General features: G+C 42.1%; 1 protein-coding gene across 1 annotated transcript; it reads left to right on the forward strand.

Annotated features, from left to right (window-relative positions):
* Positions 1 to 483: 483 nt before the first annotated feature.
* Positions 484 to 22778, forward strand: ARPP19 (cAMP regulated phosphoprotein 19; the record flags this gene model as incomplete). The annotated part of the gene is made up of 3 exons (XM_080707262.1): positions 484 to 528; positions 17062 to 17184; positions 22605 to 22778. 3 exons carry the CDS (start codon positions 484 to 486, stop codon positions 22776 to 22778), a joined length of 342 nt encoding a protein of 113 aa, XP_080563388.1.
* Between the last annotated feature and the right edge of the window lie 3045 nt (positions 22779 to 25823).

Raw genomic sequence — 25823 nt, forward strand, 5'->3', positions numbered from 1 at the left:
GGGGTTCATTTGATTTGGTGCAAAGGATCGGAAAGGTTCTCCTGACGCAGTGACGTGGTCCTAGGTATGTAAAGCCTGAGTGGGGTTTCGGAGAACTTTGGGGTACCGGGAAGACCGGCGCGCTGCAGAGCGAAGCGGAAGGCAGGCGGAGAGGGGTTTGTGGAAGCCGCACAGCTCTGGAACAACACGCATGCGCAGCCAGGGCCGCACTTGGAAACTACAATTCCCAGAAAGCCTCACGACGCCGTGGGCGGAAGTGAGGTCAGCGCGAGCCGCGACCTTTGAAGGGAAGAGGAAGTGGTCGGGCGCGGGAGCGGCGGCTTCGGTAGGCCGGGGTGCGGAGGGGCGCGGGTCGGGGCCGGGCGGGCCGGGGCGGTGTCGTCACAGGGCGGCGACCCCCGTGGCGGGCTGGGCCGCGGGGCGGGCGGCCCGGGTCGTCGGTAACCGCGTCTCTCCCGGCGTCTCCTCTGCAGAGGGAGCAGTATGTCCGCGGAAGTCCCGGAGGCGGCGTCGGCGGAGGAGCAGAAGGTGAGCGTGCGCGGGGAGGGTCCTGGGCTTCGGGCCTGGCGCTCCTCCTGGGTCGTTCCTTAAGTCGAGCCCTTTTCAAGATTTTAGTGCGTCCCGTTTCCCTTAATTATTTACGCATACGCGAGGGAGGGAAGGAAGCCCGGACGGACTTGGCGCCAGCGCTTAGAACCAAGTTAAACCGTGACCTTCGCTCTGCTCAGGAAGTTTCGCCTTCCCTTCGAAGCACTCCCGATGGGGAAGCTGCTTAGGTTGACCCCAAAGGCGGCCTCGAGTGTTGGGGGGCCGGGACTTCAGGTCCGCCCTGGGGAGCCCGCCCGCAGCCCCAGGCGGAGCCCCGACTTCTGGGCTTCAGTGGCCTCGTTTGGAAAAGCGCCTGCGAGTGCGGGAGGCCCCGAAGGAGGAGGGGAACCCGGAGTGTGGCCCATGGTGTGCTCAGATATGCTAGCCACAGGCCGTGGGACGTGCCTGAGCATTGAAAAGTTGAAGCTGTGAAAGTTTTTTTTTTTTTTTTTTAAATACTAACTTAGATGCCGGGCGTGGCGGCGCACGCTTGTAATCCCCGCGCTTGGGAGGCGGAGACAGGAGGATCGCGCAGGTTCGGAGCCAGCTGTGCTGGCTTAAGAGACCCTGTTTCCAAATGAAAAATATAAAATAGGTCTGGGAGTGTAGCCCGGAGATAGAAGGGCTTCCGGGAACCCCAGTACAGTACCGCAAAAAAATAAAATAAATAAAATATAAATAAATACTAACTTAGTTGATCGTGTTTTTCATGAAAACATAGGGATATTTTGTAAAGTTGCCCGTATCTTTATTTTTTATTTTTTATTTTTTGCGGTATTGGGGATGGAACCCAGGGGCATTCTACCTCCGAGCTACACCCCACCCCTATTTTTTATTCTTTATTTACGGTACTGGAGGTGGAACCCAGGGACATTCTACCTCAGAGCTACACATCCAGCCCTATTTTTTAGTCTTTTTATTTTTGAAACAGGGTTTCACTGAGCTGCAAAGGACTGAGGCTGGCCACAAACCGCGAACCGCGATCCTCATGTCTCAGCCTCCCAAATGCTGGCATTACAAGCGTGCCCCACCACGCCTGGCTAAGTTGCCTGTATCTTTGTGGTGTAGGGAAATAAGCCAGAGATATCAGTATGATTCGGGTTACCAGCATAAAGCCTTTATATTTATCTGGGCTAGTCCCTGCCCCTTTCATCATCATTATTTTTGCTGCCCTGTCTACCATCCTGGGTACATTTGACTGGCTAAGGAAAGAGGAAAGTCTATGATATGTCATTTTCTGAATTGTTTAAGGAGAGTTACCAACTGTGTGTGTTAAAAATCAAACCACATTTCCATAAATAGGATTTGGATAGGATAAGTGTTGTACCTATGTCCCTAATCAGGTTAGAAATGGGATTAGTGCTCCAAACTAGTTCCGTGTGTGTGTGTGTGTGTGTGTGTGTGTGTGTGTGTGTGTGTCTAGTGAGGATTGAACCTAGGGGGATTCTGCGTCGGAGCTATAGCCCCAGACTTGTTTTATTTTTATTTTAAAACAGGAACTTCCCCGGGTGTGATGGTGCACACTTGTAATCCCAGCATTGGGGAGGCTGAGACAAGAGGATCCGTTCATGGACAGCCTCCGCTACTTAGCAAGGCCCTTCTCAACTCAGTGAGACCCTGTTTCAAAAAATAAAAAGACTAAAAATATAGGACAGTGGTGTAGCTCGGAGGTAGAATGCCCCTGGGTTCCATCCCCAGTACAAAAAAAAAAAAAAAAAAAAAAAAAAAAAAAGGACTAAAAATTAGGGCTGGAGCCGGGTGTGGTAGCGCACACTTGTAATCCCTGCGCTTGGGGGGCGGAGACAGGAGGATCACAGAGGTTCGAAGTCAGCCTTGCTGACTTAAGAGACCCTGTTTCCAAATAAAAAAGTATAAAATAGGTCTGGGAGTGTAGCCCAGGAAGGGCTTCCAGGAACCCCAGTACCACCCCCCAAAAAAAAAAAAAAAATTAGGGCTGGGGGTGTATAGCTCGGAGGTAGAATGCCCCTGGATATCATCCCTGGTACCATAAATTAAAATAAATAAATAAATAAATAAAACAGAATCTTGCTAGGTTGATGAGTCTCACTAATTGCTTGGGCTGCCCTGCAACCTGCAGTCCTCCTGTCTCAGCACTGGGTATACTGGTATGTACCACCAAGCCCTGTCTTCATTATGTTCTTAACCAGTGTTCACTTTTTCTGAGTTGGATAGTTCTGTTAATGATATTACTTGTAAAGTTACTAAAATATTAAAAAACAGCAATAACATAATGGGCTGATTGACCGTATAATTCAGTAATATTCTAGTGAAAATTATTGCTATATTTTTCTCATTTTGAATAAAGATGGACTTTTGAAGCAAAAAAGTACATTGAGTTGCAATCTTAACCTTGAATGTAAAGGTCTCTTTACTGTAAAGTGCCTACTGTGGTACTTGTCATTGCTGGGGATTCAGGATTAGTAAACATTGTCTGCAGTGCGTTGTTCTAAATGCTGAAATGAACCCGGTCTCGCCTTCTCGTATGCACTAGTGCGCAAGATTCTTTTTTTTGGTAAGATTTGTTAGAATATTGCCAAAGTACGAAGTAATTGATTTCTAAGGTTGCACATGCTTTAATCAGGACAGTCTTAATATACCTCTTAAAAATAGTAAGGTTAGCTTGGACATTTTCTTACTAATTGTCTATATTAAACACATACTTCAGATCCTTTGGTATTAGCCGCTGCCATTAATACTAGTTACAGTGTGTTGGGAATGTAATGCCCCTTCTTGAAGATCGGCTGTAGGTGTTCAGTGCCTGTGGCATAGAGACTGTCCCTAAAGGAAGAAAATGTGCAAAGTCACTTCTGTGTTCTGTGAGCCAAATCACCTGTTTCTTCTCTTTGGAAGAACATTTAGATGACCTAAAATATTAGGTTATTGTCTGCACTCAATTGACCTTTCAGCTAAAGGCAGTGTTCAGTGAAAAATATGTTTATAGTCGGTGGTGGCGCACGCTTGTAATCCCAGCATTCGGGAGGCTGAGACTGGAGGGTCCTGGTTCGTGGCCAGCCTCAGTGAGGCCCTCCGCAACTTAGTGAGACCCTGTTTCAAGATAAAGAATAAAAAAACAGGGCTGGGGGTGTCGCTTGGAGGTTGAATGCCTCTGGGTTCCATCCCTAGACCCCCCCCCCCCACACACACACAAAGAGTACTTTTATAGTTTTCTTATTTTATTTAGGTAACTATTTGGGCCCTGCATGGAGTAAGAGCTAAATCACCTTCTATACTATGAAGAGTATGTGCACCTATGTTAAAAGAAGAAATTTGATATGCAGCTGTGTGTAATTGAGATACCAATTATGTACAAACATAACAATGTTTATAAACCATTGTTTAACTTTATACCAGTCTAAAAATACAAGCAGAACCAATCTAAATTATTAATTCAGTGTGGCTGGCATTTGGCTGAAACAATGTCCAATAAGCTGAGTTTATGGTATCGAGTTGTTTAGGGCAAGGGCTTTTTTTTTTGGTGGTACTGGGGATGGAACCCCTGGGTTACACTCCCAGACCTATTTTTTATTTTTATTTGGAAACAGGGTCTCTTAAGCCAGCGAGGCTGGCTTCAAACCTGCGCGATCCTCCCGTCTCTGCCTCCCAAGCGCAGGGATTCCAAGCGTGCCCACCACGCCTGGCGGGCAAGGGCATTTTGAGTAGGCAAGTGAGCTATCCCTCGTGCCGTGTGCTGACTAGATTCCCCCACTCTGAGGTTATTTAACTCTAGAGTCAGAGATAAATTTACGTGTGTGTGTGTGTGAATGTGGGGTGCTGGGCACTGAACTCAGGGGCATTCTACCTCTGAACTATACCCCAGGTCCTATTTTATTTTTTTTTAACTTGGAAATAGGGTCTTGCTAAGTTTCTGAGTCTTACTAAGTTACTGAAGCTGGCTTCGAACTTGCCATCCTCTTGTCTCAGCCTCTCAATACTGGGATTATAAACAAGCCTGGCTGATAGGATAATTTTACATTTTAAATTTAGCTTTATTCTTTATGTTTTGTCCTGGGGTTTGAACTCAAGAGGCATTCTGTCTCTGAGTTACACCCCCCCCCCCCAGCCCTTTTTATTTTTGAAATAAGATCTCACTAAGTTAACACACACAAGCCTCAAACCTGCAATTCTCATGTCTCAGCCTCCCAAGTACTGGGGTTTCAGCAGTATGCCACCTTCCCCGGCTGTGTTCTTTGTGTGTTTTTGGTACTGGGGGTTGAACCCAGGGCCATTCTACCTCGGAGCTATACCCCAACCCCTTTTTAGTGGTGTGTGTGTATTGGTACTGGGGATTGGCACCCAGAGGAATTCTGCTTCTGAGCTACAACCCCAGTTCTTTTTTTTTTTAAATTATTTTTGATTTTGAAATAGGGTCATGCTAGGTTGCTGAGCGGCTCACTGTGTTGCTGAGGCTGTCCTGGAACCTACAATCAGTCTGTCTCCCAAGGACCGGGATCATGGGCGGTTGTGTGTATCACCACACCTGGTTTCAGCTGCATCATTCTTTAATCCTGATCCTAGATATTTAAATTGGTCAGCTAAATCTCTGTCAGATGAAAGTTCAGATGCAGAAGCCCTTTTTTTCTTTTTGTGATACTAAGGATTGAACCTAGGGACATTCTACCTCCTGGCTACATCCCCAGCCCTATTTTTTACTCTTTATTTTGAAACAGGGTCTCACTAAGTTGCAGAGGGCCTCCCTAAGTAGCTGAGGCTGGCTGCGAACCTGCGATCCTCCTGCCTCAGCCTCCCAAGTAAAGAGATTGCAAGTGTGTGTGCCACCACGCCAGACTCCACAGAAGTCCTTTGATACTTGTACTTAGGCTTTTCTTTTAGGTTACCACTGAAATGAAAGCAAAGTATTTAAAGATTTTGGAAGACTCAATAAGAGGGGCTTGGGTACCGGGTCCTGTGGGTAGGACTTAGAACCTCAGCCTAAGCTCGGGCCTGCTTTACAGCTACACTTCCTCCCAAGGCGCCTAGCTGTGCTTAGCTATCCAGAAATTGCTAGAACTCTTTTGCTGAAACCATTGCTAGAGGATTATTCCAGTATAAATGGCAAGAGTAATATTACAGTGGAAAAAGGAAGAAGAGGGCTAGACTGTGGCGATACTGTATGAAAAGTTTAGTTTTGTTAAAATCTGAGCAAAACTAAAGGGATTAATGTATATGTACATGTTACACATTTAAATTTATTTTTTAAAGATTTAAAGAAGTTTATTAGAAAGATAGAAATACAGAAAATAGAAATATAGCTCCATACCAGATTGGCATAGAGGGGTGACTTGAAATGAATACACCCCATTTAAATTTATTTTAGAACTTCAGTAGCAAGTTTTCTAGAGAGTATATTATAATTCTTTTCTTTTTTTTTTTTTTTGGTGGTACTGGGGTTCCTGGAAGCCCTTCTACCTCCGGGCTACACTCCCAGACCTATTTTTTTTTTTTAAATACTTTTTGTTTGGAAACAGGGTCTCTTAAGCCAGCACTGCTGGCTTGGAACCTGCGCGATCCTCCTGTCTTCACCTCCCAAGAACGGCGTGTGCCACCACGCCCGGCGGGTATAATTCTAAGTGAAGATATCTTGGAAAGGGCAACTAACTAAAATTTTTGCCATTTCAGAGAGAAATTTTGTGCATGGTAGAAGAGAACTGTTAAAATTATGGCCATGTGCAGCAAAACAAAAATTCAGGATAAAATCTCCATTTCTTGCTCTGAATTCTCTGAAAGGTAGCCCAGGGTTGCAGGGGTGGAGCTGAACCCCGTGTCAGGGCAACTACGGTTGGCTCTTGAAGGAATCTGACTGTGACCTTGGATAAGTCCTGTAACCTATGGAGGTGGTCTGCGTACGGGGGCCATGCTTCCTCATTTGCATATTGGAAGCAGGTTTCCTGCCCTGTCACAAGAAGCCCATCCTCCTCAGCCTCGTACTCTCTTCTGTAACTTCTCTTCCCCGCATAATTCTAGCAAGCCAAACTCTTCTTGGTGCTTACTTCATTCCCTAGACAGAACCTTTTACTTTTTTTTTCTTTTTTTTTTGCAGTACTGCGGGTGGAACCCAGGTGCATTCTACCTTCCAGCTACACCCCCAGCCCAATTTTTTTGTTCTTTACTTGGAAACAGGGTTTCACTGTTGCAAAGGGCCTCACTAAGTAGCTGAGGCTGGTCAAGAACGCAATCCTCCTGTCTCAGCCTCCCGAATGCTGAGATTACAAGTGTGCACCACCACGCCCAGCATGACGGAACCTTCTCAAGTCTGTGTGTCTGAATCCTAGGACTTGGACATCCCCTGCAGCGTCTAGCACAGGGGCTTGTGTAAAGCAGATGGGGTTTTGACGTCAGATTTGGTTCCCTGCAACAGGGAAGTGAAAATAATGATAGCTTAAAGAAGGTAGGAGTTATTTCTCATGCAGCGGAGCCCAAGAGGCTAGGCTAGGCCTGGGAGAGTTGCTCGGTACTAAGGGCCCAGCCTTTACTGTTGCTGTGCCGCCTTTCTCAGTGCATTACCTCCTGACCCAACATGGCTGTCTAAGTTTATGCTCAGTCAGCAGAAAAGACGGGGTTAGGATGTGTTTCTTTCCTTGAGGGCAGCCTTTTGGAAGTCACCCTTGACACCTGTTAATATTTTCTTGCTAGAAATTGGTTATATGGTCATATCTAGCTGCAAGGGAGGCTGGGAATGTAGTTTTTTTTGTTTTGGTGGTACTGGGGTTCCTGGAAGCCCTTCTACCTCTGGGCTATATTCCCAGACCTATTTTTATATTTTTATTTGGAAACAGGATCTCTTAAGCCATGGCAATCCTCCTGTCTCTGCCTCCCAAGCACAGGGATTACAAATGTGCTCACCACGTCCAGCCTGGGAATGTAGTTTTTTTTTTTTTTTTTTTTTTTGGTGGTACTGGGGGTGGAACCTAGAGGCTTTCTACCTTCGGGCTATACTCCCAGACCTTTTTTATATTTTATTTGGAAACAGGGTCTCACTAAGTTGCTGACAGCCTCACTAACCGAGGCTGGCTTCGAACCCTTGTGATCCTCCTGTTTCAGCCTCCCAAGCGCGGGGATTACAAGCATGCGCCACCACACCCGGCTGGGAATGTAGTTTTTAACTGGGCATATTGATAAATAAAATTGATGGGGGAGAATGGATATTAATATACCCATATACAGTAGGGTCCCACATAATCACATTTTGCTTAACATTGACACATGTATGTTTGTGGTCCCATAAGGTTATATCTTCTAGTGACATAGTTCTCTTAGTTTGTGTAGGCACGCTCTTAAGATATTTGAAGATATCTGAGCAGTGACAAAATTGCCTAATATAACACATTTCTCTCAACAAATTCTGTCCTTAAATGATGCACGACTACTTCATATATCTGTAGTAAATAGTAGATATAAATTGCTTTTTTTTTTTTTTTTTTGCGGGTCTGGGGATGGAACCCAGGGGCATTTGACCTCTGAGCTATACCCCCTGCCCTATTTTTTTTTTAATTCTTTATTTTGAAACTGGGTCTCACTGAGTTTGCAGAGGGCCTCACTAAGGAGCTGAGGCTGTCTGCAAACCAAGATCCTCCGGTCTCAGCCTCCCGAATGCTGGGATTACAAGTGTGTGCCACCACGTCTGGCTGCATTTTCTAGTTTTTAAACAATTGGAATTAATATTTTCTGGATCTATTTTGATACTACTTTTGGTTACTAAAAGCATTAGAGTATTGTCTTGTGGGGAAGTACAAGGGATTGAACTTGGGGGTGTTCTACTTCTGAGCTACACCCCAAACCTTTTATTGTTTCTCTGCCTTTTTGGTTTTAAAACTGAGCCTCACGTCATTGTCCTCCCACCTGGGAGTCTTCTCTCTCAGCCACCCAGATCCTGGGATTGCTTGCAGGACTAGGCTTGGCCAGTATTTTCTGTTTCACTCCAGAGTGAGTGTAACATGCTAGTTGGGTCTGTGTGCAATGCTTAAGTCCAGTGGTAAACTTAAGGAAACTTTAAAACTCTTTTTCTCTGCTGTCTTGGAGTTTGCTGTGTAACAGTCTGTTAGATTTGCTTCTCTTGTTTGTACAAGATTTCAGTACTCTCCAGCTCTGTTCCCCAACCTGTAAGTTATACTGTAGCCTGAGATGTTTCCAAAATTAAGTTGATGGTGAACGTAGCAAGTGTGCAGAAAGTTTCTTCCTGCTATGGACAGTTCAAATGTTAGCTCAGTAGACTTTTATTGAACGCATTAACTGCCAGACTCTGAGAAGCAGTGAGGATTTAATAGGACGGAAATGGTTTTCCGTAGGGATTGTTAGAGTTTGGGCACCTTGTTGGCAATACTGCAGAAGATTAGTTGGCTTTAGTCCTCTCCGTTTAATTCATCAGCTGGTGCGTCAGTGGAGTATTGCTGAGCAGACAGAAGAGAACCTGCTTCTCAGTGGTCAGGTTTCTATGGGTGATGCTGTGTAACTTCTGAGGAAGGCTGAAAGAATGGTGTCATTCAGATATGATGCCAGTCCATGGTAGAGTACAAAGTAACCCTTAACTATTTGAATGCTTTTGTGTGTGAGGGGGGTATTGGGGTTTGAACCCAGGATTACAGGTTCTAGAACAGCCTCAGCAACTTAGCAAGACCCTTTTTGTTAATTCTTTATTTTGAAATTAGGTCTCACTAAGTTGCAGAGGGCTTCACTAAGTAGCTGAGGCTGTTTAGCAACCGAACCTCGGACTTTCTGTCCCAGCCTCCAAGTACTGGGATTACAAGTATGTGCCACCATACCCAGCTAGCAAGACCCTTTTTCAAAATAAAAAAATAAGGCTGGGGGTGCACCTGGTTTCAGTCCCCAGTTTAAACACACACACACACACACACACACACACACACACACACACACACACACACTTTATAATACTATTATTAATTTATTTTGTTTTAGATAAAACATCATGATCAAGTATCTGTTAGATGACACCCTGGTTTCTGTTTTTGTTTTGTTTTGTTTTGTTTGTGGGTCTGGAACCCAGGGCATTTGACCTCCAAGCTACAGCCCCAGCCCAATTTTTTATTCTTTATTTTGAAACAGGGTCTCACTGAGTTGCAGAGGGCCTCACTAAGTAGCTGAGGCTGTCTGCGAACCGCGATCCTCAGGTCTCAGCCTCCCTCAGCCTCCCGAATGCTGGGATTACAAGCATGCGCCACCACGCCTGGCTGTCTGTTTTCCAGTGTGTAACCTGTAAGCAAATGCTCAGAATTCTGGTAGAGCTTCTTTCCCATACCCACCCCACCAAGTGTTGCCGGCTCTCAAACCATTTACCTAAATAAATCCACATGTGTTAAGCCATGTAGGTTTTTGCTGCGCTGTGATGCATCTGCACACGTGTGTGGCACCGCTGGGTATGTTTCATTCCCTGCCTTCCCTCTGCCCACCTCGCTTCCCCTAGGAAAGGCTCCATCTCCACTCTGCTGGGCTCCCTTCTGCTTCATGAGATCTCCTTCCGCCCCCTTTCCTCTCCAGTTTCCAAGTGTAAGGGGAAACATACCACCTTTGATGTTCCCTCCAGTCTGCCTTATTTCACTTAGCATAGTATTCTCCACTTTCATCCAGTTTTCTTGCAAATGACACAATTATCTTCTTTATGGCTGAGTAAAACTCCATGTGTATATATACTGCATTTTCTTTTTGTTTATTGTTTATTGACACGAAGGCTGGTTCTTGTGGATTTGTGCTAGATAAATACCAAGAAGTGGTATAGCCTAACGTTTATTTCTAGAGTATAGAAATGTATAACACAATGGCTGCTCTGAGAATAAAACTTGCAGGGTATGGTGGCTCATGCCTAAACCTTCAGTACTTGGGAAGCTGAGACAGGAGACTCACAAGTTTGAGACCAGCCTCAGCAACCCAGTGAGACCCTGTTTGAAAAATAAAAAGAGGGCGGTGGGCCCCAGGCATGGTGGTGCACATTTGTAATCCCAGTACTTGGGAGGCTGAGACGGGAGGATCGGAGGTCACAGCCAGCCTTAGCTACTTAGTGAGGCCCTTCGCAACTTACTGAGACCCTGGTTCAAAATAAAGAATAAAAATAGGGCTGGGGGTGTAGTTCTAAGGTAGCCACCACACACAGCTTTGAAATCACATTTTAATTTTAAGAAATGCTTTCTTAAGCTGGATGTGGTGGCGCACGCTTATATCCCAGCATTCGGGAGGCTGAGACCGGAGTATCGTGGTTTGTGGACAGCCTCAGCTACTTAGTAAGACCTTCTGCAACTCAGTGAGACCCTGTTTCAAAATGAAGAATAAAAAATAGGGCAGGGCAGGGGATGTAGCTCGGAGATTAAATGAATGCCCCTGGGTTCCATTCCCAGACACGCAAAAAAAAAAAAAAAAAAAAAAAGAGAGAGAGAGAGAGAGAGAGAGAGAAATGCTTTCTTAAGCTTGATATTTCTTCTCTGTTGTATCTGTATCTTTGGGGTTTTTTGCTTTGCTTTTTTTTTTTTTTTGACAGTGGTTTCTGCTTTTTATTTTCAGCATTTTCTTTGCATTCTTTTTTGACTTGTTGTGGGGGACTTGGGGAAGTTGGAGCTTTCAACACATGTTAGGTAGGCGTTCTGCACTGAGGTTCACCCCCCCACCCCCTTTAACATTATTTTGAGACAGGGTCTTGCTGAATTGCTGAGGTTGCAGTCTGCCCGCTTTATCCTCCTGAGTAGCTGGGAGCTTGCATAAACTGGTATGTGATTTATTTTTTAAATATGAATTATTTAGTTATACATAGTGTTTCCTCTCAAATGTTAGGGGTGTGTGTGTGTGTGTGTGTGTGTGTGTGTGTAGTTATTGACTTTTAATAAGTTGGAGTCATATATAGTGATCTGGATGAAAATAGTTAAGACTTGCTTTATAGCCTAATATTTAGTCAGTTTTTCCATTGGTGCCCGAGAAGAATATATAGTGTCTCACTTGGGGTGCAAAAATAAAATTGGTATGCCAATGACTATCTTTTCCCTATTGTTTATTTCCAAGGTGGTAGACTTATCAATTACTCAGTTACTCTCTGTAGTTGTTAGGTTTTGCTTTATATAATATCATTTGGGGCTATTTTATTAGAGGCATTAATATCTAGATCTCCTGTGTGTCTGCTGATGTTGTGTTAAGGTCTGTTATTACCTGGCATGAATGTAGGTGTTAGCACTTTCCTGGCATGTTGTATTTTTCCTCCATATGTTTACCTCGAACCTGTGTTAGTGTGTTTATATATGTATTGTGCTCAGCAAGTGGCTAGATATACATGATCATTTATGTCTACATATTTTTTGTGGTTATTGACATTTGAGGTTTTATTTCTCCTGTCTTACCCTTTGCTTCTTTTTGTTACTGTTACATCCCCGCAACTGTAACACTGAGCTACATCCCACCTGGTCTTTTTTTACCCATCTTTATTCAGTTGATTTTCCTTTTCCATTTTGCCTCTATTATTAAGTTCGGAAGTGCTATATTTTAATTGTTGTTTTATTTGGTTTCCCTTAAGATGTTATACAGCCTTAAGAAAATGTAAAAAAAAAATGTTATGAACTCTTTTAAATGATGCGGGACCACAGAATAGTAAAGCTCTAAAGATACTGTGCTGTTTCGTAGTATTTTTGTTCACTTTGGGCAGGGGTCGCTGGGGATTGATTCAGCCTCACATGCATTCTACCACAGAACTATATCCAGGGCCCTATTTTTTTTTTTTTTAACATAAAAGCACTCAAGTTAAAATATTGACTCATCAGTATGCTGCTTATATATGCAGAATTCTTTGTTTGCTGTTTCCTTCTGTATCTCAAAACTTTTTTGGAGATGTAAAGTAAATATTGAGAGTTGCTTTGCTATCCAGAAACATGCAAACACACCAAATTCTTTATCTTGCTTTCCATTTTGAACTTGATGACAGAGATAAAAGTCTTATTTTACCTGATTTTATTAGTGTCATGTGGGGAGACAAGACCAGGAACAGCTTTGTATATTTCAAACAGAAAGAAGTATGATTTGGGATTAGGTTACCTGTTAGTAGGGAAGGATTGAGGAAGCCTTGGGTTCTGTAAGAGTGGTCACTCTTAACAGCCACCATCTCCATCTCCCTCCCTCCATCCCCCTGCCATAGAGCTGCTTCAAGCTTGTAGTTCCTTCAGGCTTTGGGCTGCTGCCGGCAGTATCAGAAGTAATAAGGGTGCTATTGGCCGGGCTTAGTCGGGACACTCTGGGAGATGTAGCTTTAGATTCCCAGCTGTCGTGGTTGAGGAGCATTCAGAGAAGGGTAAATGTGGTTGAATACCAACAGAAAGCCTGCCACCTGATGTGTTCATCAGTGAGGTATTGACACTTTCTACTTCTGCAGGTCAAGAAGTGTTATGGAAGTGATGGTATTTACCACACTTTTTTTTTTTTTTGGCGGGTCTGGGGATGGAACCCAGGGACATTCGACCTCCGAGCTACAGCCCCTGCCCTATTTTTCATTCTTTATTTTGAAACAGGGTCTCACTATGTTGCGGAGGGCCTTACTTAAAGTAGTTGAGGCTGTCCGCGAACCGCGATCCTCCAGTCTCAGCCTCCCAAATGCTAGTATTACCAGCATGCGCCATCACGCCTGGCTTTTACCAGACTTTTAAATGTATCTTGGGCCATATTATCTTTTCCCCTCTTTTGGCATTAAATTAAATTAAATTAAATTAAAACTGGACTTTTAAATCCCGCTAGGAATTTGTGCTAGCAGAGTCTTAGCATTGTGTTATATTTAGAAAGAAAATTTAAGAATTGATCGGTTTGATTTTGTTTTGGTTTTGGAATCTCACTCCATTGCCCAGTCTCTAATCCCTAGGCTTCACGTGTTCTTCCTCAGCTTCCTGAGTAACTGGACTATGTTTACCACCATGTGCAACTCGAATTGGTTTGTTTTTCTAGGAAACATGAATCCATTTCAATTCAAAGTCGCTTTTTCAACTATATGTACATAAAAATATTCCTTATAAGCCAGGCGTGGTGGCGCACGCTTGTAATCCCCGCGCTTGGGAGGCGGAGACAGGAGGATCGTGCAGGTTCGAAGCCAGCCGCTTGCGCTGGCTTAGGAGACCCTGTTTCCAAATAAAAATGTAAAAATAGGTCTGGGAGTGTAGCCCGGAGGTAGAAGGGCTTCCAGGAACCCCACCCAGTACCACACACACACACACACACACACACACAAAATATATATATATATATATATATATATATATATATATATATATATATATATATTCTCCTTATGGAAAAAGTAAGAAATGCCAGAATATTGTATGCTCTTTTTCACTGGGAACCAGCATAAAAAATGGAGACCAGAGAGAGTTGCTCCCCACATTCCAAAAAATTTTAAGGATTATCTTGTGGATTTAAAGATGCCCTATTTTGCTGGGCGTGGTGGTGCACGTTTTTAATCCTTGCGCTTGGGAGGCGGAGACAGGAGGATTGCGCAGGTTTGAAGCCAGCCTCGCTGGCTTAAGAGTTCCTGTTTCCAAATAAAAATATAAAATAGGTCTGGGAGTGTATCCCGGAGGTAGAAGGGTTTCCAGGAACCCCAGTACCACCCCCCCAAAAAAAAAGCCCTATTTCAAATCACAGGAAGAAGTGGAGAGCTCTTGTCTTCTAGGCCCAAGAAGACTAATTTTAGAAAAATTAGGATTCCATTAACAGCTTTTTATTTGGAGGTGCTAAGGCTGAAGGACAGCAATCAGCTTCAGCTTCCTTTTCAACCAGTATTATATAAAATCAAACTAACTACAGGGAAACCCAAGAGCAGCTCCCTCCGTTCGTCTCCACTTGTAAATTGCAGCGCTGAGAGTCCTCGGGCTCAGGAGACGTCTGCGGTGAAGGCTGAGCTGTGCAGTGCCGCTGGCCCTCCTTATGCTAAGCTGCTAGCCTTAATTTTATTATTTCTCCATCCTTCGTGGTGACTGCGGTATAGTCACATCTTACTGGGATTAGGTTCTAGAAGTGGTAAGGTAAAAATCATATATAACTAAATCACTCTTGAAAAGCTCCCCCCAAATCATGCATGTTGCAGGCTGCCCCTAGTTCTCAGCGTCAGGTCGCCATCCAGTGCTGTGTACACAGAGGACGATGGCGTGCCAGCTCAGCTAGGACGTGTGTTGTAGGGCAGGAGTTGTTTTGGTGTGATTTTGCAGTGCTGAGGATTGAACACAGGAGGGCTCCACCTGAGCTACATTTTTATTTTATGTTGAGATAGGATTACAGGCCTTTGCCATAAAAAGGTATACCTGGTTGAAGCTGAGTTCTTAAACAGTATGAACATTTTGATGTGCATATACCCCAAAGATACTCTAGGGTTGAGATGAAAGTGGAAATGGCATTTTTACATCCCATGCCTCTCACTTGACCTCTCTGGGCATACCCTTCTAGACTAGAATAACTGGAGAATCACCGTTATTTAAAGTCAGCATCTGTCTCTCTGTCTTCCTCTTTCTCCCCAGGCATGGTGGCCTGTGCCTGCAATCCCAGTACTTGGGAGGCTGAGACAAGAGGATTGAAAGTTTGAAGCCAGCCTCAGCAGTATAGCAGGGCCCTCCACAACTTAGTGACACCCTGTTTCAAAATAAAAGAAGTAGGGCTGGGGGTATAGCTCAGAAATATAATTAATGCCCCCGGGTTGTTTCCCCAGTACCAAATAAATCTCACTTTGCTGGCTGAGTACACGTAGTTGAATTTTTGTACATCATGTGAGTGAATTATGTAACTACTGTAAGGAGATGGAAAATCAACATAGATTTATGAAACTGCATCATTAGGACAGAAAGGGAGAATAGTCATACAAAAAGAGGTTCTGCAGAAGAAAAATATGTTTACTGTCCAAGACAGAAAGGAGAGTTAGCAACGCACAAGGACACTGTTCAGAATGAAGAAGGTATTGACAACACAGTGACGGAAGCTGAGTATAGAAACATGTATGAATGTAATTTTGAAGAAAATCTGCAAAAATTATGACTTTTAAATTCTAGATACATTATTCATATGTAAGAACAGTGGGTTTGACATTTATGGATTTAACATTTCCACTTTTGGGCCAGTCTTAAAAAAATCAAGTTACATAGAAGTGTAATTTTTTTTTTCTTCGTGGTATTGGGGATGGAACCCTTCTACCTCTGGGCTGCATCCCCAGACCTATTGTATATTTTATTTGGAAACAGGGTCTCTTAAGCCAGTAAGGCTGGCTTCAAACCTGTGCGATCCTCCTGTCTCCGCCTCCCAAGTGTGGGCGCCACCATGCTCGGCTGTGATTTTTTTTTTTTTAACTGACCTGGCATGCAGAAATTAAAGTATACCTTTTAAGTTGCCGAGCCCACCCATCACAGGACAGCTTTGTTTTTGTTGATTCATCTTTCTGTGCAGTACTTGCACAGTGATAAATGTACTTTGAAAGAATATAAAGGGTGGTGTCAAAAATAAATGGGCTTAAGATATTGACAGTCTTGTCAGAAAACAGGTTTTGATACATTAAAGAATGGGACCTTTGCTGAGTGTGGTGGCCCACACTTGTATACGCAGCATTGGGAGGCTGAGACAGGACCATCAAGGTTTGTGGACAGCCGCAGCTGCTACTTAGTGAGGCCCTTTGCAACTCAGTGAGACCCTGTTTCAAAATAAAGAATAAACAATTGGGCTGGCATGTAGCTCAGTGGCAAAGTGCTTTCCTGGCCAGTGTACCATCCTGGGTTCAATCCTTAGTCCCAAAAGACAAAAACAGACCCCCTTTAAAATAAAGAATAAACAATGGAGCTGAGGGTTTAACTCGGAGGTGGAATGCCCCTAAACACTGCGCGCGCGCGCACACACACACACACACACACACACACACACACACACAAGAATAGGATTCTTGACATAAAGTTTGTCATTTTAAACATGGGAGGAAATTATGCAATAAAACATAGATGTGAGAGTTGATAAAGATGGCGTTTCTTCTCTGATACTTACAAAACTCAGAGTCTCTGGTATTTATTCAGGGAAAATATGTTGGTTCATAGGCTACTGTTCATTTCTAGTGAAGAATCCAAGGAGCTGCAAATCCCATGTAACCAAAAGGTCTTAGGTTTAGCAGCATTTAGGCTAATTCTCTTAAATATAGGCAGATGAAAAGCTCCATAGAAGGTGACTAACGGTAAACGTATTCTACATGACTGGAAAGTCAGGCGAGCAAGACTTGGAGCTGAGCTGTCTTGGTATTTTTACCCCGTGTGTGGGGTGTTACATGTGCATCACAGCTAGAATAGAACCGTCACATGGAACATTCGAAAAACAAGGTGGAGAGGTCTTAAAGGCTCTGCTTTTGATTTCTTAGTCAGATGCTGTGCTACTTGGCGTTCAACTGAAGTCAGAATCCAGATCTTAAAAGGGGAGTAATTTTAAATAACAGTTGTAAGAAAAGTAATTTATTTAAAATTGTTTCAGGAAATGGAAGATAAAGTGACTAGTCCAGAGAAAGCTGAAGAAGCAAAATTAAAAGCAAGGTATCCTCACCTGGGACAAAAGCCTGGAGGTTCAGATTTTTTAAGGAAACGATTGCAAAAAGGGGTAAGTTGTCATGTGTGACCTGTGACCTTTGTGCCGACGGAGGTTGTGGAATGGGTGTCCGTCTGTGTAGCTCAGTGCTTATCAGGGGTGTGTGGCGTCTTGAGTATTTTAAACTGTTCATTCCATAAGTGCGTGTGAAAGGATCTTCAGATCTTAATGTTTAAAACTGTTAACTATTATATAACAATGCTGTATACACACTACTTAAAGTGTTAGTATTTTTACCATATTTATTTGAGTTTAATCTTCATTAATAAGTGAAGATGTAATTGAAGCCTACCTTACTTTATTTATAGCCCCTTCTCCCCCTTCTTTTCAAAAGCAGCTGCTCTCCAGAAGCCGGTATTTATCCTGCTGCCCATAATTTTAAACTTTTACCTATTTTAAAGGTGCCAACACAATATCCAAAAGCTTAAAATGTTCTTATTTGGATGATATGATGACTTATATAAGCATAGATCACTAGCTTCTTTAGGTAATAGGTTTCACAATTAGGGTTACTCTAATGCAAGTAATGTATTGTAATTTTAGTACTTCAAATTACTGAAAACATCTTTTCAAAATCATGCTATGACTTTTTGTGAGGGAGAAACCATTGTTTCCTAGTACTGAGGTGAAATAATCCTTCTTGTTAAGTTTTCTCACTGAACCCCTTCCTCTATTCTGCTAAAAATAGAGGGCTTCAACTTCAGCACGTTTAAACCATTCCATATAAGTATCAGAGAAGGATGCGGTATGAAAGGGTCAAAACAGAATGGTGGTGTTTTAATCTATATGAAATTACACTCAGCGTGTAAAATAATAAGGAAAAATGACATTAAATACATAAAAATGCAGAATCTCTATACACCAAGAAATTCCATTGGGGATTATTTTATACCATAAAATGGGAAATTTTAAACATTTAAGAAAAACATTCAGGTACCCCTAGGTAAAGGATTTAACAGGAAATAAATTAATAAAAAGTGTTTGTCTACTAATATGTTCTTCTGTGTAAACATTAAGATTATTCTTATTTTAGAAAGTGGTATTGATCAAGATTTATAAAAATACTCACCTTGGAATAAATAATATGAATTAATGTAAAGAGAATAATTTAATATAAGGAAATGTTTTCAAGTTTGAATATTTTCCCTGGTAGCTTTAATTATAATTGGAAGCAGTATCATTGTTCAGCACAGAAATAGTTAATAGGTCACCATAGGTCAACAAAATAGAATATTATATGGCATAGCCGGGCATGGTGGCGCACGCTTGTAATCCCCGCGCTTGGGAGGCTGAGACAGGAGGATCGCACAGGTTCGAAGCCAGCCTCAGCTACTTAGTGAGGCTCTCAGCAACTTAGTGAGACCCTGTTTCCAAATAAAATAGAAAATAGGTCTGGGAGTATAGCCCGGAGGTAGAAAGCCTCTGGGTTCCACCCCCAGTACCACCCAAAATAAATAAATAAGAATATTATATGGCATTAAAAAATAGATCCTAATATCAGGGATAAGTGAAAAAGGCAAAATGAAAGCCTTTGACCGTGAATCTAACTGTGTAGGATTCAAAGCTAGTTAGAAAATGGCTGCACTTGGGCATGTTTTTAGTTTTGAAATAAGTGGTATGTGTAGCCTTTGGTTGTTAAATTACTTTTTGGAGTTGACTCATTATTAGTTTTAGGAAGCTTTTCCCTCTGCTCATTTTCAGCAGAATGTAGGCTAACAGGCTAAATTATTCTGGTACTGGGACTGTTCTCATTGTAGTGTTCCTCTAGCTTCAGCCATTTATGACTTTGTCTTCACATCAGAATTCTTACGCATTTCATCTTGGAGCTGGTGCTATAGATACAAATATTTGAAATGAAGGATTTGAGAAATTTAAAATTTGAGAAGTGAACTATTCCATGATTCTATATTGTGCCAGAATATCTGTGAACAAGGGTTGTTTTTAATTAGGCAAGTGAAATTTTGATTTTTTTAACGTCTGAATCATGGAATTCTGGATTTTGGCTTTTCTCTGTCACAGTAGTTGCCAAGCTGGGCAAGTTAGCGTAACATCTTTATATAGTTTGTTCAGCAGCTGGGCGCGTTGGCACACGCCTGGAATCTCAGTCCTTGGGAGGCTGGACACAGGGTCCCAGGCTCAATGCCAGTGAATGTCAGCTTAGCAAGATCCTCTTTCAAAATAAATAAGTGGGTCTGGGGGTATAGTTGAGAGGTAAAATGCACTTGGGTTCAATTTCTAGTACCAAACACACAAAAGGTTTTTTTTTTTTTTGTCTCTAAGAGTTTTACTGTTTTAGGTTCCTTTGCATTTGATACTTACCGATGTTTTTATTTGTTGTTGTTTTTTTGGTACTGGGGATGGAACCCAGGGGCATTCTACCTCTGAGATACCCCCCAGCCCTATTTAATTTTTATTTGGAAACAAGGTCTCACTAGGTCGATGCAAGTCTCACTACTGGCTGAGGCTGCCCTGGAACCTGCGATCCTCCCATCTCAGCCTCCCAAGGACTGAGATTATACGTGTCCACCATGAAGTTAATGTTCTATGATGATCTCATGCTCTAACGGTGACAACCTTGTACATGATGAATTTGTAGGTTGCCAGGGTGGGGAAGGATGTGAAGAAGCATCTAGCCCACACTGTCCACATTTCTGGGGTTTCTGAAGTCCCAGGAAGACTGTGGATCCAGTTGTAGGTAACAAGCACGCCCTTAAAGTTAAATGCTGTCGGTCTCAGTGGTCACTTATGTCAGTGCTGTTGTAAATACCAGTGTAAGTGCGGCCTCTGCGTTTTGAGTGGGAGGGGGCTTTTACAGAATCAGCATCCCGATGATCCAGAGTATGTTTGTTAATTTTTAAATGTTTTATGTAGCAGCTCACAAATGTTAGCTGTTGTTGTTGTTGTTGTTGTTGTTGTTGTTATTATTATTATTATTATTATTATTATTATTATTATTATTATTATTATTGATGGTACTGCGGTTCCTGGAAACCCTTCTACCGCCGGGCTACACTCCCAGACCTATTTTTATACTTTTTAATTTGGAAACAGAGTCTCTTAAGGCAGCACGGCTGGCTTCGAACCTGCATGATTCTCCTGTTTTCCCAAGTGCGGGAATTACAAGCGTGCGCCACCACCTCCGGCAATGTTAGCAATTATTAAAGACAACTAATAGCACATTCATACTGTATCTGTGGATTCGAGTCTGAGAACATCAATCCAGCTCACCTCTACCTAAAGCACTGGCTTCTTCCCTCACATCGTTGTTGTATCATTGTCCTTGCTGTAGTAATCTGTTCCCTTTTTAGAGCCATTCGAATTGGCAAGCATTGATTTTTCTGGCCAAGCTAAATAAATTTAACTCCTCCGAAGCCAGGGTGGCCTGCAGTTACACGAAATCCTTGAATGATGAATTTTCACTTCCTGTAACATAGTTGTCTTTAGAATGTGAGAGCCATTACATCAGAGGAAATCTGCCTAAAAATTGCACTTAAATTTCTCACTTGGTAATTTTGACAGAGTAAGAAACTTGGCAGGTTCTTTTGTTCTCAGGAGGCCACTGAACTCAGAAGCAGCTCATTAACATACAGCTGTCTGAAAAAATTTTAAAAATATGGAGAAGTGAATCTGTAGCAAGCCTCAAGAGGCCTGGTCCAAATTTCCTTGTTAATACTCCATGTACTTTATAGTGACACATGAAAAACAATCTCTAACTTTATACATTTTGACCTTAGGCCAGATATGGCTTATCAAAAATATAGTCCCCAGGAGGAGCAGCCAGGAGCCATTTCCCTGGATCACGGAAAGGTCTTTACTAAGCTGTGTTTTCCTAGCTACCCGATTTACCAGTAGCTACACTTGAGTCTCCGAGAGGTCTCTTGTCTTGTTGCCCGGGGTTTGAGCCCGGGTGCTGTACTTGAGAAGCTGCAGCCTCTGCAAACCCAGCTCCACCCTGGCCCTTCTGCCCTCCATCCAGGCCGTCACTTCTGTTCCTGTGTTTCCTTTTGCCAACCTCAGACACGTCACATGCCCTCCTTTGAAACCCCATAATACCTTGTGGTTTTTAGTTTTGTATGCGGTGCTAGGGATTGAAACCGGGACATTCTACCTCTGAGCTTCATCCCCATTTATTTATCCCTAATTATCCCAATCCCATTTATTTTTTGAAATAGGGTCTCAAAGCCTGGTGTGGTGACACCAGTAATCCCAGTATTGGGGAGTCTGAGTCAGGGGAGTTGTAGGTTTCTGGGTGATCAGCCTCAGCAACGCAAGGCCCTCCACAACTTAGAGAGGCCCTGCTTTAGAGTAAACAGTAAAATAGAACTAGGGGTATAGCTCAGAGGTAGAACGCCTTTGGATCCAATCCCCAGTACCACTAAAAAATGAAAAAAGGCTGAAACGGGGTCTCATAGATCGCTGACAGTCTTGCCGAGTTGCTAAGGCTGGCTTAGAACCTGTCGTTCTCCTGTCTCAGCCTTCCAAGTCCCGGTGCAGCGCCACACCCGGCGGCACCTTGTGTTCTTTGAGACGAAAGAGCTGACTTGTTCCGCCATTGTCTACCTTTATGATTTCCCAACCTTATTCATTATGGCAAGCACTCCGTGGAAGTGTTGAGTCAGAACGCAGGCAAACCCATTCGTTTTCACTCTGTAACTTGTAGATTACTATAATAAGGTTAATCTTTAGCTATCTTCACAATTTGTATTTTAGTGATAAAAGGCATGTCTGTCACCTTATTCCCCTCTCCAACTAAAATGAAGCAGTAGCTGTACCTAGTGTCTTTATGTGAAACGGAAGAAGTATGTAGGTTAGGGATGTATATTTGAAGAGAATTACTTTCCTTCATTACTCTAGAATTTATATTTTACCCTTATTTTCATTTTAGTTGCCCTAGTTCAAATAAATATGAATAGTTGCTCCACTTCAAATAAATATTAAATTCTTGCAGAAATTCTCACCCTGCAGAACACAGTATTAACAAGTAAATAATAGTTTTAATAAATATAAGGTTGATTGGGGAGGGGTTGGTATATCCGAACTGCAAGTTGGTGAGTTAATGTGTGTATTTTCAAAATTGTTATGCAGGAATTTTCACATGGTGTTTCTGTTAATAAAAGGATTTATGCTTAACTCCAAGTCCAGGGTTTTTTATTCGCAGAGAGCTTGATGTCAGTCATAGAGTCTGATATTCGAACCAGAACGGTCTGAGTAAACCTGAAGAAGGAATTTTTGCTTGACTTCTCAGTTGTTGACTTAATGCTGAAATTCCGTAGAGAGACACCTCTTTCATCCGATTAATGTTTTACTTCAGATTGGTTTAAGCCGAGTCATTTTATACTGGCGGCTTAGGATCACATCTGCATCTTAAAATAGTTTAATGGCATATGAAAGCTTTTCATCTGTAACCTGAGCTTCTATTTTTTTACTTCTAGCAAAAATATTTTGATTCTGGGGATTACAACATGGCTAAAGCTAAGATGAAGAACAAACAGCTTCCTGCTGCTGCGGCCCCAGACAAGACCGAGGTCACGGGCGACCACATCCCCACCCCACAGGACCTTCCTCAGCGGAAACCGTCCCTTGTTGCCAGCAAGCTGGCTGGCTGATCAAAAAGAGCTGAACTGCATGGATTTTCTAATTCCCATCATTTCTCCTTAATATGTTACTTACCCACTCTTTGTTTCGTTCACTAAGTCATTTGAGACTGACAGCTTTGCAGGTAGCGATAGTGTGTGCTGCTGTTGTAAGGGAACATACACGTGTAGAAGTTTGATTAGTTTAACAGTGCACTGACAAAGAGGACATGTTAGAGCAGCGTTAGTTACCTACTTGAATATAATTGTATATATTCCCTAACTCCGAGTGTAGGACTGGTTCCAGCAAGTAACAAGCAGGTTTTACAGTCCTAATGTTTCGGCTTTCCTTCCTTCATCTCGATTGTAGCTTGCTCTGTTACTCTAATTTAATATAACCTGTTGTATTGATTTCTTCTGTATTTTCCTTTTGGGTTTTGTAAAACAGAGGTTTAAGACCACAGTTGGAAGAAAGGTCACATGATTCAAACACAAGCAGATGGGCTCCAAAAGACCTGTGTGACTACGCTTGACTGTGAATGGCCTTAAGCCCGCTTCAGCTTTAACCACAGAGTTCTACGTGGGCGATATTTCCCCGCTCCGGTTAGCCTGTGTGACTTCACTGCTGAGTAGCCGCGTGGAAATGGCGCTCTCATTCACTTCTGTAGTGTTAAGGCCCTCCGTGGCCGAGGACGTGAGCGGAGTGCGCATGTGTGTCACTGCTTCTGTGCCATTTTGTAAATACAGTAGTTTTGCACAACCTTTCACAAATGTCTGTATTAATTTCACATACTAGAAAGTAGATAATGTGCCAACCGGAAGCACAAGAGTTCCTACACAAAACCCCATATGTCATTACAGCTTTTGTATAATAAAAGTAGCTTGTGATCTTGGGCTTACAGAATACCAAGCTGAAGTCTTCACTCCGTCTGCCATAGAATTAAACTTGTTCAGTTGTTCCTAATGCCCACGGCAGTCAGTGGCTGTGTGCAGATACACGTTGCTTAAGCATACCTTGTCCTATGCAGAACATTTTATTTTGACTTGTGAAATTTCAAATTTGTATAAAGTATATACACTTTTAAAAAGTCAGAACTTTTGACTCCCACTCACTTGGGGGCGCTACAGTAGACAGACTTGAACACTCTGCCTTCTATTTCCTTCTTACACCACCACACACACCGCTTTTTTTGTGTGTGCTTTGACCTCATGGTATTGGGCTGTTCAGTTTACATGAAATATAGGTGTCCTATTTTAAATTTTCTGTGCTGAACACTATTTTATAACACAATAATGGTGTCTCTTCTAATTTCTCAGTTATTAACCACTCAATGCTATATTATTAATATTTGACAATTGCTTAAATAAAAGGAATTTTATAATGAAACAAGTAGTTGGGAAGACTGGTTCAGGAATCTATATCAAGGTGAGCTAAATTCTGATAAATAATTTTAAGTAATTATGAGTCCAGAGAAGTAGGCTTGTGACAATTGTAGCAATTTACATAGTAGGCAAAACTCACATTAAAGTATTTAGATATTTGCTTATAGGTGTCACTTTAATGGAACGGGAACTTAAGTTTTTTGGTTTATTCACTTAGAATTTTTGTTTTTATTTATCTACTTAGACTTTTAACAGACTTCACTAGAACATTACATGCTATAACTTACTGGGAATCTCTAGCCTGAAATACTATTTTCTCTTCATTTGACTTGCACAAGGCCTCCCCTCTTTTGGATCCAGATGTCTTTTCTTGGCTTCATTTATATACCTGCGTTTTGTATGATCCCAAATCAGCGTAGATGGTGCCTTGACCTAGCACCAGCACTTAGGACTGATCTTCCTGCTCTGCCCACCCAGAAGGCAGAAAACGTTACAGTTTGTACTGTGCACATTTCTAACTTCAAGTATCAGATGTGTGTGTGTGTGTGTATATAAATATACACATATATATCTGTAATGAGAGCAAGGAGATTATTACACAATGTGTATACTTAATTATAGCGTCAGTTTAAGAATCTTCAAGCAGGCATAGTGGCGCACACTTGTAATCCTAGTACTTGGGAGGCTGAGTCGAGAGGATTGCAGGTTTGAGAACGGCCTAAGCAAGTAGTGAGACTCTCATGAACCTAGCAACATCCTGTTTCAAACTAAAAATAAAAAATAGGGCAGGGGGTGTAGCCCAGAGTTAGAATGCCCCTGAGTTCAATCCCTACCACACATAAAGAAGTTTCAAATATACCAAAGTAGAATTTCTATTATATCTAGCCTTTGGAGATTTTTGTTTTTCATGGTCATTTGTAAGCCATCACCATTAAGTTCAAACATCAGACAAGATTAATCTGAAAGATTAAAGGGACTGTTATTCCTTACCATGATAGGACTCCTGTGGTTTGTGACATGATAAAACATCTGCCTGAGTTTTAATTTGTAAAATAAAATACAAATATTTAACCTACCTCAAAACTTGAGGCTCTGTGAAATACTAAGTGCCCAAAAATAGAATATTAGTCTTTTTGTTAAATTTCCTCCTTAAGCCAACCTGCCTTCTATAAACTCACAGTGCTTAAAATCTCAGGATTTTCCATTAGGAAAGACCTGTTGCTGAAGATTTGTAGGTATAACTGCATAGCCTCCATTATTGGTGCTTGAGATAGAAAGGTTTTAAATTTTTCTATTTCGTTCTGCCTCAAAGCTCAGTTTATTGGCATTTTTGCAAGTTCTTTGATCATTGCTTGAGTGAAGATTTTGATGAGATGAGCTTAATTGTCCATTTCTACTCTTTTAAAGTGGTTTGAGAAATGTCTAATTTTAGTCGCTGTCTTATTTACCGTAAGTTAATGTTAAACTGAAGTTGGAGACAAATACATCATGAAAAGTAGCTAAAGTCTAAAATAAGCTACTTATTTCATATCCAGTAGCTCCTACTTTTCATAGTACAGTTTAAACAAACATTTTATTCTCGAAGTCTATATCTACCTACAACAAATACAGATCTTGGCAAATTGAAATAGGACTGGTTCGATGAATTGGAAAAAACGTGTTTGTAGTCAATAAATTGTTCAGTAATCTTGTGCT

This window comes from Muscardinus avellanarius, assembly GCF_963383645.1.
Source record: "Muscardinus avellanarius genome assembly, chromosome: 12".
Classification (NCBI taxonomy): domain Eukaryota; kingdom Metazoa; phylum Chordata; class Mammalia; order Rodentia; family Gliridae; genus Muscardinus; species Muscardinus avellanarius.